General features: G+C 38.3%; 1 protein-coding gene across 2 annotated transcripts in view; it reads left to right on the top strand.

Moving 5' to 3' along the window:
* The window catches only part of LOC145259900 (kelch domain-containing protein 4-like), a 64,282-nt gene extending 61,674 nt beyond the window's left edge, over positions 1–2,608 (top strand). For both annotated transcript variants that reach the window (XM_080117821.1, XM_080117820.1), the window contains exon 13: positions 2,384–2,608. In XM_080117821.1, the coding sequence (XP_079973947.1) occupies positions 2,384–2,586 (203 nt within the window). In that variant the 3' untranslated portion in view covers positions 2,587–2,608. The remainder of the gene's footprint in view (positions 1–2,383) is intronic.
* Positions 2,609–19,363: the final 16,755 nt, after the last annotated feature.

Here is a 19,363-nt window from a genome sequence, read left to right as displayed (position 1 = left end):
ATAGTGTAGCAATAGTATTGGAGAATTGGTAAGGTGTCATTACTTAGGGGAGGCGGTTCATCAGGAATTTGTTTGTGTTGGACTTGAGGACATCCAGGTTGAAGTCGGGAGGGAAACAGGCAAGCGGAACAGAGTTCCACAGGCATGCAGTTCTAAGAAAGAAGCTTTGTTCATGGAATCTATGTTTTGATTTAGGCACAGATAGGGAGTGGGGAAAATTATTGACGGTGGTTTCAGCTAGTTGGGTGTTTTTTGAAAAAGATTGGCGAGGGGGGACCAGAGAATGGAGTTCAGACGAGCACTTGCCATGGAAATAATGATAGAACAACGACAGGCTCGCTACGTCTCTTCTGTGGGAAAGAGGTTGCAGGGTAGAGAAAAGGGCATCCCCCACCAAGTCACGAAGTCTATTTTGTACTCTGTCAAGGCAGGATAGGCTGTTTTTAGCAGCTCCCACCCAGATGTGGCAGCAGTACTCCATTTTTGGATGTACTTGGCTCTTATATAGATAGAGAATTGTATAGTGATGGCTGGAAGAGGAGAGATCATTCTTGACTAGGGTGATTTTAATTTTGCATAATCCAAAATCGGTATCTCTACACATTAAACTGACCCAGTGTCACATCTAGTTCTCATAGGAAGGTATTAAATATATGTGTCTGTATTAGATGTTTTTTTGTATCAGTTCCTTTTTCTCCTTGAAATTGCATTGACTTGAAAAGAAGGAAGAAAGAAATGAACGAATATGTTTTACTGATTTCCTCCTGGATTGACTGTCATTCGGTTTTGTTTTAATCGAAAGAATAATATATGACACCACTTTGTTTTATGAACATATAAATATAGATTTAAAAAAAAAAATGACATCATCCAATCAGCAAAGAATGTGATTCATGATTAATTTGATATTGCTAAGATAAAAAATTGCAACTTTATTCATTTTAAAATGAATTGTTCCAAGATCAATTATGTTATATTGTCAACTAAAACAGTACAATTTTAAATAAATACACTTCAACAAGTGACATTTGTTTTATTAATTTGAAACAATTATGTTTATGATGAGAAGATAAAAAATATTGTTTTAAAAAGGAATTAAATTGCTACAGTTCTAAATAAATAAATAAAGAGACATATTAATTTTATTGATTTAAAAGAATATTTAGCTGACAATGACAATTATTTTTTCGAAAGAAGAAAGAGTCATTGACTCTGGCAACATCATTTAAAAGTGAATATTATTAACAGTAAATTATACAGAATAATGTAGAAAGCACTGTGGAATTTCCACAGGCTCCACTACGATTAATATGTCATTTAACAGTATTTTGTTCTGGGTGATTGTAATAATAAAAGTTGTTAGTGTGTTGAAAAGCAACAAAAAATATCATTGGAACACTAGTACATCAATAAAAGAGAACATAAAAAAAAAAATGCCATAACAAACTTCTTACCCGTTTTTTGTATTGAAACTAAATATCTTTGAGAATAAATTATCGCTTATGACATGGTTTGGTCACAGACAGATGCAAAATCTTTGTTAGAATAAAGATAATATAAATGGATGTCATAATTCCTTATTGAATCATATTTTGCTAAAATGAGTAAACATTGTTACAATTTTTAGATCTCATTTTGTTTGATGATGCCTGGCATACCCTCTCCTTGTTGTTATGATGGCTCAAAAGTGAAATTGAGTCCATTGGAATTTGTTCTCTAATCGCATTGATTACACCAAAGTTGGAGAACATACATATGCGCATTATCACAAAATTGTGCACCATGCTGACTGTGGCGAAAATAGGAATTAAAAGAAACACAGTTTTCTGAATCCAACTGTCATTTTTTGTCGCTATCTCCTTGAAGTCAGCTATCTACTACTGCTTTTAAATAGCTGATCCCAGAAACAGGCAAGAGTCATACTGGGATTCTGTCACTGGAGATAGTTGTGCTTGATATCACTCACCCGAAGCCACCAAGCAGGAGGTCACTTTGTGTCAACACAATTCAATTATATAAAGATGATTTATCTTTGCTGTCCTGACAACCAATTTTTTAAGGGTAACATATCAACTATTGCCGTAAATTGTGAATAACTTGCATCATTCCCATTCACTATTTATCCTTGTTGATCACATTCCACTCATACAACAGCTAGAGCAGGGGGTAAAGGCTCCTTTGAACGCATAGACACTCGGCATAAAATAACCCAAACGGTTGACATGCCATAAAACCCAACAAAACAAACAGATCAAGGCCAACATATACTTTTATCCTGTATTCATTCGTAATCAAAACACATTGTTTAAATCTAAATTCCTGTTTGTTTTCTTTACTGCCATACTCTTTATCTAACAACATCTACGACATTTTTATTTTTCAGATTCTGATATGGATGTAGATGATGATGATGACATTCCAGAAATGAATGAAGATGAAACTGAGGAAGACTATTTTGAACGGACGCAAGATTTCTGGATCAAGAAAGCTGAAGAAGTAGCAGAAGAGGAAAAGCGAGATTTAAGTCCTCAACAGTTGAAGAAATTAGCTTTACGCTTGTGCAATGAAGAAATACAAAGTGATTAAGGAAATAAAATTATAAACTTTTCTTTTTTCTTTTTTGTTTTGTTAGTATTACTATACTTTTTTGCCCTCAAATTAAAAACGCTTGAGGTCAAATTAAAAATACCTACTTAAGTCCAGATTAAAAAACTCGCTCAAGTTTAAATAAAAAAAAAACCTGCTCAAGTTTAGATAAAGAAAACCCACTCAAATTCAGATTTGAACAATTCTCTTATAATATTTTTCAATCAATTGATAATGTATTTCATTTATACTTCCTTGATAAATAAAAAAGACAAATACTGTCACCAGCGATAAATATATTTTATTTTGTGACACAAGGGAAATAACTCTGCAAGATTTTTAATCTAGAAACGATTCTAAATCGTTCTTTTTTTTCCACGATGCATTGTTTATTTATTTATTTATTTTTTTTACTTATAAACTCCAAAACTATTTGGTGGATCTCAACCAAACTTTGAATGCAAATTCCCTGTCACTTTCCTAGTCTCATAAGTCACGTAAAGCCGATGAAGATTAACCCTGAAAAAGAAAAAATGCCAATAAAGCAATTTTTCATGGAAGTGGGCCCCTAATTAAAAAATGCATAAAATAATAAAATAAGACATGTTAAGAAAACCTAAAAACAATCAATCAATCTGGATTTTATAACAATGTGAAGTCTGTATTTTCACTCTATGATTTGTTTCAAACACACATTTATACACAAATGCATATGTTGAAGCATTTCTCCTAACAAACACCCTGGATATCTTAGCACTAAGTGAGACTAACCTACACTCCTCCATCCCCTCTAACTACTTTAACATGCCCGGATATCTCCCACTTTGCTGTAAGGACTCTGACAGACATATGCACAGGCTTGGAGTCTATATTCAAAACACCCTCCCCTTGACTAGAGAAACAAAACTAGAATCGGACAGTCAAGCCTTTATGTGCTTTAGACTTAACATGCAACATAATATTAGTTACTTTTATTTTCTCTACCACTCTCCCTCGACCCAGGACTGCACCATAATAAACAAAGTCTCTGACAGCATAGATACAGCACTTTCCCTCGACACTAGCGCACAAGTGCATGTATTTGGTGACTTCAATGTCCACCACAACAACTGGCTTGGATTTTCTACTTACACAGATGCAGCTGGTAGCACAACACATAGCTTTTCTATATCTCATTCTCTATCACAGATGGTACGTTTCAAACCCGTTTCCCTGACCAGCAAGAACTCGCATCACTTTTAGATCTGTTTCTGACCACAGTTCCCGATGATTGCGTTACGAATGCCCACAGCCTACTTATAAGAAATGTTTTGGTAATTTATCCTTTTTATTAAATCACTTTAGTTAATTGCTGTTAATACCAACAAAATTATTGCATATACATAGGAAAAATAGAGCAATAAAATGACAAATGAATAACACCAAACACTTATGAATGATTAAAAAAATTATTATGCAAATTAGGCATACAAATATTTGTGTTTGGCGTTTTACTCTCTATTATACATACAGTATTTCAGAGTACTGTATTGTATTATTGATTTAAATAGCATAGAGCCCTGGTAATAAGTGTGATAAATGGAAAAACATTTGCATTTATATATATATATATATATATATTCGTGTAAAAGCGGTGAGCGAGTGTCTATTTACATGGACATTTGATGAGGTCGTTTGCAAGCACCGATTCCATGGGCTGAAGGTTAGAACTGTCAACTATCAACTCAATGGTTGTAGGTTCAATCCATGGCTATGGAAAGGTGCTGGTCTAACCGCACTGATGAGCTGTGATACAGTGAAACAGTACAGTATGTGTATGACTATATATATATATATATATATATTATCTTTCTTTTTCACCTCTTTTAGGGCTCACAGTGTAGATACTATACAGGTACCATATCCAACAGTTAATGTCATCCATAAAAGCTGTTTGCATTCCATTTGTAGTATTAGCCTTCAAGGCAAAATGTCAAATATTGACCTACTCACCAGAAGCCATATTTCTGGAATCAGACTCATCTGTGGTGTCTTGAAAATTTCTTATGACAGAAAACTGAAAATTTGGATGAAACAAAAGGAATGTTCAATATCCATTGCTTCTGTACAGAGACAAACTGGAGAGGAGCCTGCCTGATGTTAACATACTAAATATCGATCTCGACAACAAAGTCATGAAATGGAAAGAGTGGAAGTTTTTGTTTTGATGGTCTTTGCAACTTCCAATCTACCAGTTTGAATCATCTGAAAGAAACATAAGCAAGAACTAAAAGGTCTGCAAACAAACGACTGTCTTCACATTTACATCACGAGTGGACTCCTTGTAAATCCATTGCTAGACTCAAATGTTATCTGAGGCTAAAACATAAAATGTATCATAATTGTAATTTGTCAGAACTTCATACGTCGAAATTGAAAAAAAACCCACTGGAATGGACTATGAACACCAAAAACAAACAGGCTACTCTTTGAAGTAGTAGGACCAGAGAGGTTCAACTCTGCCAGAGAGGGGTACTTTTTATGAGGTGCCTTAAATAAGTTTCCAGACTTTTTTTGTACAGGCATTTAAAATTGTCATAGACTCTTGAAAATTCAGTATGTTATTGCTATACATCACACACGAACGCACACATGGACGACGTCACTTCCGCTTTCTAGGGAAATATACACATGCGCAAAAGACACTCCGGAAACGAGTATAAAAGGAAGAGCAACAAGTGGCTCCTTCTTTCTGGCCCAGCTTCCGTGCTGGTCGGTCGGTCTTTGGACCGCCCGCGTGCGTCACGCCCACTTACTACTATGTATGGGGCACGAGCTAACAGACTGTATGTACACATCCCCACTCTTTCTCTCTCTATCTGCTACTGGTCCCTGAGAACACCTTCGCGTAGCTGACTGCTAACTGATATCAACTCTCATATCCTCTTCTTTGTCTACACACTGGACTATCATTCTCATTTCCACTACAACACTCATTTCTCTTCCCACGCGCGAACAAACGATAGTGAGATGAACACTCATTTCCTATTCTTCTACAACACCAACCCCGCAACGAACATTGGTTACACACGCGCGGACATGAACACATGTTATAATTCTTTCAACAGCAACATGAACACATGTTCATTCTTTCAACAGCAAATAAACGACGTTTATCTTATCCATCAATTGAGTCTTTGTTTCCTTCAATTCCATTCGTTTCATTATTTTCTTGTGGCGAGCTAGGGTATTATACCCTGGTCCGCTACACTGCTATGACCTAGATACCAAGAGACAAAGTTCCCAGTGGAAGCATGCTGGTTTTCCCAGACCCAAAAAGACTAGACAAAGCAGCCCTTTGTTTGACAGCACGGGCATGATCTACATGCACTAGGTTCCCACTGGACAAACAGTCAACAAGGAATACTCTGTTAAGGTTGTAAGGGAGTTCAGGAAGAGATTCCATCAGAAGAGGCCAGCACTCTTCAAATTGGGTCTGTGGCATTGCACCAGGACAATGCACTAATCCACAACTCCATCCTTGTCATAGACTATTTGACCAAGATGGACATCAAGACAGTTCCTCACCCTCTCTATAGTCCAGACCTTGCTCCCTGTGACTTTTAGTTTGTCCTTAAGCTCAAGGAAAACCTTAGGAGCTGTCATTATGAGAAAATTGAGGAGATGAAAGCCTTTCAGAAGTTGTTGGAACGGTACAACAACTGCATTGCAGCCAGAGGAGATTACTTTGAAGGAAACTAGTTTCATATGTGTACTATCAATAAAAGTGTCCATACGAAAAAAAAAGTCTGGAAACTTGTTTAAGGCATCTCACACATGATGAAAAAAAAAGATAAACCTTGAATTTGAAACTATTTTTCCATTATGTAGATTTTAGCATACCAAATTCACATTGCAGTCTGGTACCGTGCTATTATCAGAGCTTCCGTACTTGTATTGTATGATGTTGCATGAACCTTGTCTGAATAAAAAAGAAAAAAGACGGAAGGAGCTTGCCCCCCCTCTCTATTTTTTTTATATTTGTATTTTTTTCTATTTTTTTTTTTTTAGCAGATCATTATCGCATGAACACTAGTCTACTAGATTATAAAAATAAATGTCAATATTTAAATTTGTAGAGAGTGCTCAGTTGTTAGAAATTTCAGAATGCAAGGGCGATAATCGCGTGATTTACAATCACGCGATTATTTCGACCAATGGTATTGCGTTGATTCAGTTGCTGCGGAGGATGCAGAAGTGGCGGGAATTTTGTGTTTCAAAAAACAGATTTCAACTTGGCGTCGAGCAAAGCGGACGCGCGTAATCTCGCTCTATGCCTAATGAACTAAGGCATGGTTCTACCCCATTTATTTCTCCGCTCATTTAAATGCGGATATTAGCCAGAGGCTAAAATGTTCTACGGATTAATTATTTCTTTATCATTGCCCGCAAGAGGGCATATTATTTTATGAACATCGATCGCAAAAAGTGCATTGTTCGTATCGACAATCTGGAAGGATTTCAGAACCCTCAACCAATTCAACGAGCAGCCGATTCTACCAGCATCTTCAACAAGAAGAAAAACTACCTTCGCCTTTCAAGGCATGAACTACAACTACCTTCGCCTTTCAAGGCAAGAACTACCCGCCATTTGGTAGAAGCTAAAGAGGGCACTCTTTTGCAATATGGACTCCTCTTTTACCCTTTTGTAAATAAAATTATTCTTGGATTTAAGGTGAGCCTTTGTTGCTTTTCTGAGTCTCTTTCATTCTGCCATAGGCAAAAACGAGTAAGAGAATTTCTTACACTGTTTTAATGCAACGTTACAGTAAATTGATCCCCTATTTTAGAACCACTCCACGTTTTTTTTCAAATTTTGCGAATTTAATCTTTTTAAGCAATTTGGCTTTTTTTTTTTAATTTCGCTTTCGGTAAATATCCAGATATGCTACAACAGAACACCGACCACTCTAATTTGTTTTTTTTTTTATAGGTAATTGAGATCGCTAACAACGAATCTGTTAATCAAACTTGGGGCAAATTTACCGTTTGCATGGTATTAACCCCTGAACCCACGAACTACTTTCCACCATTTTGCAGCTTCCGTTTACGCTACGCGCGCGCTGTAGCACAAACGACGGTTTCAACAAGGAAACTGCCTTCTCACATGGTGTACAAATCTTCCGCGGAAAATTTGAAATTAGATGAAAAAGAAATAAAGCAAGAAAAGAAAAGCACACCACGTTGTGGGGTGGGGGTGGGGTGGGGTTGTAATTTAATTTTTTTTTTTTTTTTCCAGAACTTAGAATTTTCTAATTTTCAAAAATACATTATAGCACTTTTTGGGTGGAAAATTTAAAATTAGCTGAAAAAGAAATAAAACAAGACAAGGAAAGCACTACAAGTTGGGGAGAGGGGGGTAATTTGTTTTTTTTTCCTGGAACATAGAATTTTCAAATAGTAACGCAGTAACGCACCGACATTTACCAATTAGAACACCATTTAACATTTTTCGAAGATTTTACTGTTTACATTGGGGGGCACGAGCGGTGGGGAAGGGGCGGGTCGGGTGTGGTGTTGGTGGGGCGCGTTACTTACGGAAAAACGGTTAACTAAATGCATAAGCACCTATTAAGCCACATAAGTTCTATAATTGAATCCTCCTCCCGCAAAAAAAAAAGAACGAAAAACATAAAAATGTTTGGTGCTTATGTTTTTGTAAACCGCATTAAAAACTATGTGAAAAAAAAAAAAGTCCTCCAATTTATTGTACTTTTTTCCAATTGTAAGCCATTAAAAAATGTCAGTTCGTAATTTTTGATTGATACGCCATGTGAGTAGGCAGTTTGCTTGGTGAAGCAAGCCGTCGTTTATGCTGCAGCATGCGCATAGTGTAAACGGAAGCTGCAAAATGGTGGAAAGTAGTTCGTGGGTTCAGGAGTTAATACCATGCAAACGGTAAATTTGATCCAAGTTTGACTATCAGATTCGTTGTCAGCGACCTCAATTACCTATCAAAACAAATTAGAGTGGTCGGTGTTCTGTTGTAGCGTATCTGGATATTTACCTCGCTTTCTCTGCTTATTTTATATACATATTTATGGTTATCTTCAAGTTTCATTACCCGATATTAAAAAACAATTTTTTCGAATTTTTTCTTTATATGTTAATCCACATTCGTTATATGTTAATCCACATTCTTCAAGTTGTGTCATCCAACATTTACAATCTAAGGGCAAAGAATGTGTGCTAGAATACCAACTAACGACTTATCTTTAAAAAGGTGTTTTAGGGGTATTCGGTTCTGTATTTCGTATCGTTTTCACTGGTCGCCATGCTTGTTTTCGCGCGCACATTCAAGAAAGCGGAAAATTAAAAAAAAAAAAAATGGCCAAATTGCTTCAAAAAACGGTAATGTTGCGAAATTTGACCTAAAAACGTCAAGTGGTTCTAAAATAGGTGATCGATTTACTAGAACGTTGCATTAGAAACTGAGCACCCCTTACAAATATTTAAATATTGACATTTGTTTGTTTTTTGTTTGATAATCTGTTAGATTAGTATCCATTCGATAATAATCCGCTGAACAAATTGAAAAAAAGACGAAAATAAAAAATATAGAAGGGGGGGGTAGCAAGTTCATTCCGTTCCGCCAGAAAAAAAAGACGAAAAATCGCTCATATTTTGACATGAAATGGTAACAAGGATAACTTATTGCATCATTTACTTTTTCTCAATAACGTTTTTAGGTTATCCCGAAAAAAAAAAAAAAAAAAAATGATACAACTACAGTTTACTCAGTATTCACACAAAATTAAAAAAAAAAAAAAACAACAGATTCTAGTGATCAGATTTTAAATTAAACTAACTTTAGAACATAATTTTTTTGCTGAATTTGAAAAAAAAAAAAAAAAGAAGCAGAAGAAATTGGAAACCATTTTCATGCTCACCACCCCACCACCACCCACCACCACTCAGAATTAATATATTTTTTACGTAATTAAAACTAACCAATCAATGGTAACCATTAAAAAAATGCTTACGGTGTTTACATTTGCTCTGAATATTAGCTGATTTTACAATTGTTTTCGGTTAATTTTATTTTTATTTTTTTAAATAGAATTAATGTGCGACAATTTACATTTTTGTTTCTCCTTTTCGAGAGATGAATTTCTCCATTAAAAACCAACTATTTGCCGATTTTACAATATTTTTTTCTTTCGGTTTATTTATTACTAGCATGGATACCCGCGAAAGAGAAAAAAAGAGGTGAAGATGTAAACGCTTTAGTCGTCTCGCCCACGGCGCATTTGTGATGTCACAGGCCGAAGAAATAACGTATTTTAAACGTACGTTAAGATCGTTGACATGAATGAATGACTTGTAAAAACGTCGACGCAGAAACTGACTTCTACTTGCAAAAACCGGCCCAGTAAACCAGCACAAAATTAATCTTTTTGGCCAATTTTTCGACATTTAGCGTCCGAGAGAGCGATCTTTCGAACGATACCAATTTTGTCAGTGTTCGTTGTGTATGTTGCAAGTTTTTGGCAAACATATACAAACACACACAGACGCACATACTAACAAACGCTGTTGTGCTTTATCCTCAAGCCCTGTTGTGCTGTATCCTCAAGCCTGTTGTGCTGTATCCTCAAGCCCTGTTGTGTTGTATCCTCAAGCCCTGTTGTGCTGTATCCTCAAGCCTGTTGTGCTGTATCCTCAAGCCTGTTGTGCTGTATCCTCAAGCCCTGTTGTGCTGTATCCTCAAGCCTGTTGTGCTGTATCCTCAAGACTGTTGTGCTGTATCCTCAAGCCCTGTTGTGCTGTATCCTCAAGCCTGTTGTGCTGTATCCTCAAGACTGTTGTGCTGTATCCTCAAGCCCTGTTGTGCTGTATCCTCAAGCCTGTTGTGCTGTATCCTCAAGACTGTTGTGCTGTATCCTCAAGCCTGTTGTGCTGTATCCTCAAGACTGTTGTGCTGTATCCTCAAGCCTGTTGTGCTGTATCCTCAAGACTGTTGTGCTGTATCCTCAAGCCTGTTGTGCTGTATCCTCAAGACTGTTGTGCTGTATCCTCAAGCCTGTTGTGCTGTATCCTCAAGCCCTGTTGTGCTGTATCCTCAAGCCTGTTGTGCTGTATCCTCAAGACTGTTGTGCTGTATCCTCAAGCCTGTTGTGCTGTATCCTCAAGCCTGTTGTGCTGTATCCTCAAGCCTGTTGTGCTGTATCCTCAAGCCCTGTTGTGCTGTATCCTCAAGCCTGTTGTGCTGTATCCTCAAGCCCTGTTGTGCTGTATCCTCAAGCCTGTTGTGCTGTATCCTCAAGACTGTTGTGCTGTATCCTCAAGCCCTGTTGTGCTGTATCCTCAAGCCTGTTGTGCTGTATCCTCAAGCCTGTTGTGCTGTATCCTCAAGACTGTTGTGCTGTATCCTCAAGCCTGTTGTGCTGTATCCTCAAGACTGTTGTGCTGTATCCTCAAGCCTGTTGTGCTGTATCCTCAAGACTGTTGTGCTGTATCCTCAAGCCTGTTGTGCTGTATCCTCAAGACTGTTGTGCTGTATCCTCAAGCCTGTTGTGCTGTATCCTCAAGCCCTGTTGTGCTGTATCCTCAAGACTGTTGTGCTGTATCCTCAAGACTGTTGTGCTGTATCCTCAAGCCCTGTTGTGCTGTATCCTCAAGCCTGTTGTGCTGTATCCTCAAGCCTGTTGTGCTGTATCCTCAAGCCCTGTTGTGCTGTATCCTCAAGCCTGTTGTGCTGTATCCTCAAGACTGTTGTGCTGTATCCTCAAGCCCTGTTGTGCTGTATCCTCAAGCCTGTTGTGCTGTATCCTCAAGACTGTTGTGCTGTATCCTCAAGCCCTGTTGTGCTGTATCCTCAAGCCTGTTGTGCTGTATCCTCAAGACTGTTGTGCTGTATCCTCAAGCCTGTTGTGCTGTATCCTCAAGACTGTTGTGCTGTATCCTCAAGCCTGTTGTGCTGTATCCTCAAGACTGTTGTGCTGTATCCTCAAGCCTGTTGTGCTGTATCCTCAAGCCTGTTGTGCTGTATCCTCAAGCCCTGTTGTGCTGTATCCTCAAGCCTGTTGTGCTGTATCCTCAAGACTGTTGTGCTGTATCCTCAAGCCTGTTGTGCTGTATCCTCAAGCCCTGTTGTGCTGTATCCTCAAGCCTGTTGTGCTGTATCCTCAAGACTGTTGTGCTGTATCCTCAAGCCCTGTTGTGCTGTATCCTCAAGCCTGTTGTGCTGTATCCTCAAGCCTGTTGTGCTGTATCCTCAAGCCCTGTTGTGCTGTATCCTCAAGCCTGTTGTGCTGTATCCTCAAGACTGTTGTGCTGTATCCTCAAGCCCTGTTGTGCTGTATCCTCAAGCCTGTTGTGCTGTATCCTCAAGACTGTTGTGCTGTATCCTCAAGCCCTGTTGTGCTGTATCCTCAAGCCTGTTGTGCTGTATCCTCAAGCCTGTTGTGCTGTATCCTCAAGACTGTTGTGCTGTATCCTCAAGCCTGTTGTGCTGTATCCTCAAGACTGTTGTGCTGTATCCTCAAGCCTGTTGTGCTGTATCCTCAAGACTGTTGTGCTGTATCCTCAAGCCTGTTGTGCTGTATCCTCAAGACTGTTGTGCTGTATCCTCAAGCCTGTTGTGCTGTATCCTCAAGCCCTGTTGTGCTGTATCCTCAAGCCTGTTGTGCTGTATCCTCAAGACTGTTGTGCTGTATCCTCAAGCCCTGTTGTGCTGTATCCTCAAGCCTGTTGTGCTGTATCCTCAAGCCTGTTGTGCTGTATCCTCAAGCCCTGTTGTGCTGTATCCTCAAGCCTGTTGTGCTGTATCCTCAAGACTGTTGTGCTGTATCCTCAAGCCCTGTTGTGCTGTATCCTCAAGCCTGTTGTGCTGTATCCTCAAGACTGTTGTGCTGTATCCTCAAGCCCTGTTGTGCTGTATCCTCAAGCCTGTTGTGCTGTATCCTCAAGCCTGTTGTGCTGTATCCTCAAGACTGTTGTGCTGTATCCTCAAGCCTGTTGTGCTGTATCCTCAAGACTGTTGTGCTGTATCCTCAAGCCTGTTGTGCTGTATCCTCAAGACTGTTGTGCTGTATCCTCAAGCCTGTTGTGCTGTATCCTCAAGACTGTTGTGCTGTATCCTCAAGCCTGTTGTGCTGTATCCTCAAGCCTGTTGTGCTGTATCCTCAAGACTGTTGTGCTGTATCCTCAAGACTGTTGTGCTGTATCCTCAAGCCCTGTTGTGCTGTATCCTCAAGCCTGTTGTGCTGTATCCTCAAGCCTGTTGTGCTGTATCCTCAAGCCCTGTTGTGCTGTATCCTCAAGCCTGTTGTGCTGTATCCTCAAGCCTGTTGTGCTGTATCCTCAAGCCCTGTTGTGCTGTATCCTCAAGCCTGTTGTGCTGTATCCTCAAGACTGTTGTGCTGTATCCTCAAGCCCTGTTGTGCTGTATCCTCAAGACTGTTGTGCTGTATCCTCAAGCCCTGTTGTGCTGTAATCTTCAAGCCTGTTGTGCTGTATCCTCAAGCCTGTTGTGCTGTATCCTCAAAACTGTTGTGCTGTATCCTCAAGCCTGTTGTGCTGTATCCTCAAGCCCTGTTGTGCTGTATCCTCAAGCCTGTTGTGCTGTATCCTCCAGCCCTGTTGTGCTGTATCCTCAAGCCTGTTGTGCTGTATCCTCAAGCCCTGTTGTGCTGTAATCTTCAAGCCTGTTATGCTGTATCCTCAAAACTGTTGTGCTGTATCCTCAAGCCTGTTGTGCTGTATCCTCAAGCCCTGTTGTGCTGTATCCTCAAGCACTGTTGTGCTGTATCCTCAAGCCATACAGAGCGTCCCCAGGTTGCGGGTAGGGGAAACCCCTCTATTTACAGGGGGTAGCTTTGAATATTAAATCAAAAGCCGCTGACAATAAGGAAATAAAATTAAAATGAAAATGAATACCAAAAATAATGCATACTGGCTGGCCATCGCCCAGGATAAAAAGGGTCCCTTACCTCGTTCACACACCAGAGGAGAAAAGGTATTTGAAGGTGTGAACCCTCTTACCTCAGATAATGGCACTACCATGACAGAGGTCCACTTGGATCAGCCAACAGATCGTGAATTAGATCCTGGCCCCAAACCATCATGTGCAACTACAAGAAAAGGAAACAGAAGAGGCCTAAAAACCCAACCCTTGGACAGTTGCACAAAAGAGGGTATTATTATATTGCTACCATTATTCAAAGTTTGAAAAATGGAGCAGAACGTCGAATGAGATCCTACAAGAGAAAATTAAGAATTCTGACCTCCCTGAAGACAACAAACATTTTGCCCTTTATAAAAAATCATCATCAGCAGCAGCAGCAGCAGCAAGAAGAAGAAGAAGAAGAAGAAGAAGAAGAAGAAGAAGAAGAAGAAGAAGAAGAAGAAGAAGAAGAAGAAGAAGAAAGCGTGTGTGTTCTTTTGTGTGTCACGCTTACATCCGGATCGTTTAATTGTTATGTTCTATTTCTTGTCATAAATAATTTTACCAAGAATTCTTCATAAGTTTTGGCTTCGGTTTCGACCCAAGTCATATGGATATATATTTTTTTATTTTTGAAATCGCAACTTTTATAACATATAAAAATCGATAGAACATTAACTCTATAATAATATATACGAAATCTGCAAGAATTAAAATATATTTAAGCGTTCTTTACGATCAGGCGTTCCGTACTAGGTTTGAGTTCTCTGTGAAATTTGCACAGGTCCCGCTAGTAGTAGTAGTAGTAGTAGTTGTTGTTGTTGTTGTTGTGGTGGTGTTTTTTTGTTTTTGTTTTTCAAAATAAAATTAACGTTAGCGAGAGCAAACTTAAAAACATGTTAGGTTTTAATTTGGAATATAGGGACAAAAATAAAAATTGCGGGTTTGTATTACTGTACACATAGATTCAAAAAAGTTGTCAAAAAACAAATATATAACAAATAAATGTTATCAAAGGCAAAATAAGTTACTTTTCTACCAAACTGGATATATTTTTCGTGTTTTTATTCAATGTAACATGTTTATTTAGCTCGAAAACCATACAGTGTTTACCGATGTATTGGAACATTCAAGATGGAGTCTGATTCTCTCTTTAATACGGTAAGTTTGGGAAAAGATGTTATAAATAAAAAACCGGATAAAATACTGTTAAAAACTCGCTCAATACATGTTACCGTGACATAGGTTGACATATATTCGGCAGGTTTTTAATAGTATTTTGTATAGTTTTTTATTTATAACACCTTTTTCCAAACTTACGGTGTTAAAGAGGGTGTGAGACGCCATCTTGAATTTTCGAATACATCGGTAAACACTGTATGTTTTTCGAGCTGAATAAATATGTTACATTGAATAAAAACACAAAAAATATATCCAGTTTGGCAGAAAAGTAACTTATCTTGCCTTTGATAACATTTATTTGTTATATATTTGTTTTCTGACAACTTTTTCGAATCTATGTGTACAAACCCTTAATTCTATTCCGAAAAGTAAATAAAATTTTAAAAAATGTAAAATTAACAAATAATTAAATCGAAAGTAGAGTTAGAAAAATTTAGGTAAAAATGGAACCGGGGGAAAAAACCACACAGTTGGAAAATTGAACACGGGGGAAATGTACAAGGAAAGATATAGACGAAAGTCTCATATTAAATTTATTGAAATAATAAGAAAATATTAAGAATTTTTTTACAAATTAAAAACACTATAACATTTTAAAAGTTAATAAGGCCCCCTGCCCCCTGGGCCCTGCTATGATGGTGGTCATTTAGTAAATATCCACCACCACACCACCACTACCACTCCGTAATTTTTACGCGATTGCGTGTGCAATTAAGCCTACTACTGAAAAACTTTAAAACAAAGTTAAAAAGAATTAAATTAGAATTTAGAATGAGAGATCAGTTTCGTGTTTAAAATAAACATTTATTGTTTGTTAAAAAAAAAAAAAAAAAAAGAACAGAAATTGCGGAGTCTACTAGTTTTAATATTTAATGGAATCGTTGAAAATCAATTCGTTCCGGTTGTTCTTATTTAGAATCCGACCTAATTAAAAAAAATAAAATAAAAATAATAACTAGAACGGAAATGTCATATTCCAAAAATTATGTAAATTGATTAAGTAGTTTGTAGCAGAAACAAATTTATTTTTATACAGAAAATCATTTTTGAACGATTTAAAACGTTTAATGTAAAATCAGTAGCATTATAAGGCTGGTCTCGTAAATTTGAATTATTGTGGACTTATCTACCCCATTTTTTCTTGTAAGATAGCGACGCGAGACAGTTTCTTTGTGCTTAATATAAAATTTGATTTTTTTTTTTTTAGTTACAAAAAACTACTTGATCAATTTAAGTGAGTATTACATCTTCGTTCCGTGACGGTACATACACCATAAATAAAAAAAATAAAAAAACATTTTTCTGTATGTGTTTAAATTGTAAATAAGCACTGATTTTTAAAAAAAATTTTTTAATAAAGAAGCATGCATTAGATTAACGCTTAGTTTTCGAAACTGGGATGTAAAATAGTGTTATTTTACAACCCAAACAGCTGATTATTATTAAATATTCAGCTTTTAAGTGACTTAGCCTATTTATTCGTCATAAGAACTAAGTAATTTTCTTCACATACCAGTGATCATAATGACATGAAAAGAAAAAAAAACACGTGATCCATAGTCCCGCGATAAAAAGAAAACGAACTTTATTTTCGCGGGGATTCCAACAAAAACAAACGTGTTTTGTTCAATAAATATTTCCCCTCCCTTCTTAAGTAACATGGCTTTTTCCTTCCCTTCCCACGCCGTGAAACGTCTTGATTTTTATTGGCCTTCAACTTTTCAAAAACAAAACCTGAATTGAAGAGACGAGTGTTTTTCGCGCCAAATGGAAAAAGAAAGAAGCAAGTCACGTGATAAACACGTCGCATTTCCAAATTTCTTTTCTCTTTTAGCCCCGCCTCCTTTCTCGGAATTTAAAAAATCTACCGTTATTTAGCGCTAGAAATTATTTTACACACACACACACACACACACACAAAGAAATCTCAAATTTTCTTTTTTTACACACACACACACACACACACACACACACACACACACACACAAAGTAAAACTGCGACATAAAAAACATGCCACATACGTCGTTCGTGATTGTTTTGTAAACAAAAACGATTAAATCCTATTTCAATTGACTCAAACTATTGAGAGTTAAATGAGTTTCATGATGGTTTTGGAAAAGCTTTCAGACAACTTATTTTTACGTGAACCATGCTTTAGACTCCACCCCTCCGTACAACGAGGGTCTACTTTTTTATACGATTCCGTGTGAATATCCTGAAAATTTTGGGAACAAGAAAAAAAAAAAAAAGGATTTGTATTACTGTACACATAGATTCGAAAAAGTTGTCAAAAAACAAATATATAACAAATAAATGTTATCAAAGGCAAGATAAGTTACTTTTCTACCTAACTGGATATGTTTTTAGTGTTTTTATTTAATATAACATGTTTATTCAGTTTGAAAAACATTCAGTGTTTACCGATGTATTGGAAAGTTAAAAATGGCGCCCGACTCTTTCTTTGACACGGTAAGTTTGTGAAAAGGAGTTAAAAATAAAAAACTAGACAAAATACTGTTAGAAACTAGCTCAATTACCGTGACATAAGCTGACATATATTCGGTGGGTTTATTATCACACAAGCCGAAAGGTTTCGCATATAAAATCAACAGTAGGTTCTTTGATATGACAGGCGGTGCTTGTCACAGGCGCGTGGTAGAAATGAATGTTTCTGTTTAAAGCACGATTGCACCATGATACTTGACTTTTGCACTTTAAATCTAAATTCAAACCATTATCACTACACAAGCAGTGAGGCCAGGTGTATAAAATCAACTGTAAGTTCTTTGATATAACAAGGGTTAGTCTGAAATGAATGTTTCTGTTCAGAGCACAATTAAGGCATGATACTTGACTTTGCATTTTAATTTTTAATTCAAGCCATTATATAAAAACAATTTTATATAACGAACTGTAGGTTCTCTACGGTGCAATGTAGATTACAATTTAATGCGAACTAAGTTGGGAAGGCATGTAAGCCTCCTCTCGGTTGCACCGGCTGCACCACGATGTGTCCCCAAGTAATCGATTAGATTGAAAAATGGGCGATTTCAGTGACAATTCAATCCCTGGCAACCTTGGGTCACCCTGTTAGTTAAATAATAAATATTGGTTTTAAAGTTGTGTGGGAATGCCACATCCCTCCCAAATCTTGTCTATTTTTTTTATTTTATTTTATTTTTTTTTTGTTCTGGCGTTGTATCTCCACAAGCAATATTCAATTCCTCTCTTATGTTGGAATCCGTATAGATGTTGAGTTAACTGACTTTTCCACTGAAGCAGGTTTTGGTCTGTCAATAGAAACCGTGTTATTTTTGCCATTATTTATGATAGTGAAACTTCTTATTCTGTCTTTTCGATTGTATTGTGAGGATCTTTATAGTGTGGTTGTAATGGGTTTTTGACTTGCAATTCCTTCCTTGGCCTTTTGGTCAAGATCAAACATGAGGTCATTACTGCGTTGAAGCAGGTCGGCTATAACAAATCCCCGGGGCTTGATGGTTTACCCTACGAGTTTTACTTGAGGCTATCGCCCATGTTGGTCCCTATTCTGAAGGATATGTTCAACCATTGGTTTGCCCAGGGTTCCATCCCTGGACAGGTGACCAAGGGTGTGATCACATTGCTAAGGAAAGGTCAACGGCATGGTGGGAGGGAAAACTTTGATGATTTTAGGCCCTTGACTCTGCTAAACACAGAGTTAAAGATTTTGGCAAAGATTCTTGCGAATCGCTTGCAGGTTGTCATCACTGACTTGATCGAACCGGACCAGACTTATGCTGTGAAGGGGAGATCGATTCAAGACAATTTGCACTTGATACGCTTGATCATAGAGGGGACAGAAGACGACGCCGAAGCCACGCTGATCAGTTTGGATCAGTCCAAGGCATTCGATAGGGTCGACCATCGGTTCCTAGGATCTGTGCTAGAGGCCGCCGGATTTAATCCGGACTTCCGCAAGTGGATCTTTGTTCTGTATGACAGGCCGACGGTGGCGGTGCAGATCAACGGTAAGCTGTCGGAGTCATTCGCTGTCTCTCGGTCGATGCGACAGGGTTGTCCGCTGTCGCCTCTGTTGTATGTCCTGGCGTTGGAACCCCTCCTTCGCAAGTTAAGGGACGAGGCGGCTACACCAGTCCTGCGCGGAATAGCTCTCCCTGGAGGCACACGAGCCAGGGTTTCCGCGTTCGCCGATGACGTCACCGTGTTCGTGTCTTGCCTCACGGACGTTCAAGCGGTGGTCGAGGCGCTCGCTCGATACGAAGAAGTAACAGGGGCCATCTGCAACCGTAGCAAGTCTGTTGGCCTGTGGTTGGGGGCCTGGACCGGGGTAAACTCGCTTCCAGGTATTTTCAGCTGGACCGATGGACCGGTCCGCATTCTCGGTGTCTGGTTTGGACCGGGACTTCAGCTGGAAAAGAATTGGTCGGAAGTACAGTCTAAGGTCAAATCGTCAGTAAAGACTTGGATTGGAAGGAAATTGTCCTTGAAGGGTCGGGCGGAGGCGTGTGCTACATACGTCTTTCCGCTCATCCTTTACCGTTTGTCTATACTTCCTCTCCCTGCAGAACGACTAACCCGCTTACAAGGGCGCCTCGATTCACTTTTGTGGAACGAGGGTAAGCATTATGTCTGCAGAGAGGTCTGTGTTCAAAATCCGAGCGAGG

Source organism: Euprymna scolopes, chromosome 35 (genome assembly GCF_053919585.1).
Source record: "Euprymna scolopes isolate OS-2025 chromosome 35, ASM5391958v1, whole genome shotgun sequence".
In the NCBI taxonomy this organism is placed as follows: domain Eukaryota; kingdom Metazoa; phylum Mollusca; class Cephalopoda; order Sepiida; family Sepiolidae; genus Euprymna; species Euprymna scolopes.
The sequence above is the reverse complement of the archived record's forward strand: the minus strand, read 5'-3'. Positions and strand labels throughout refer to the sequence as shown.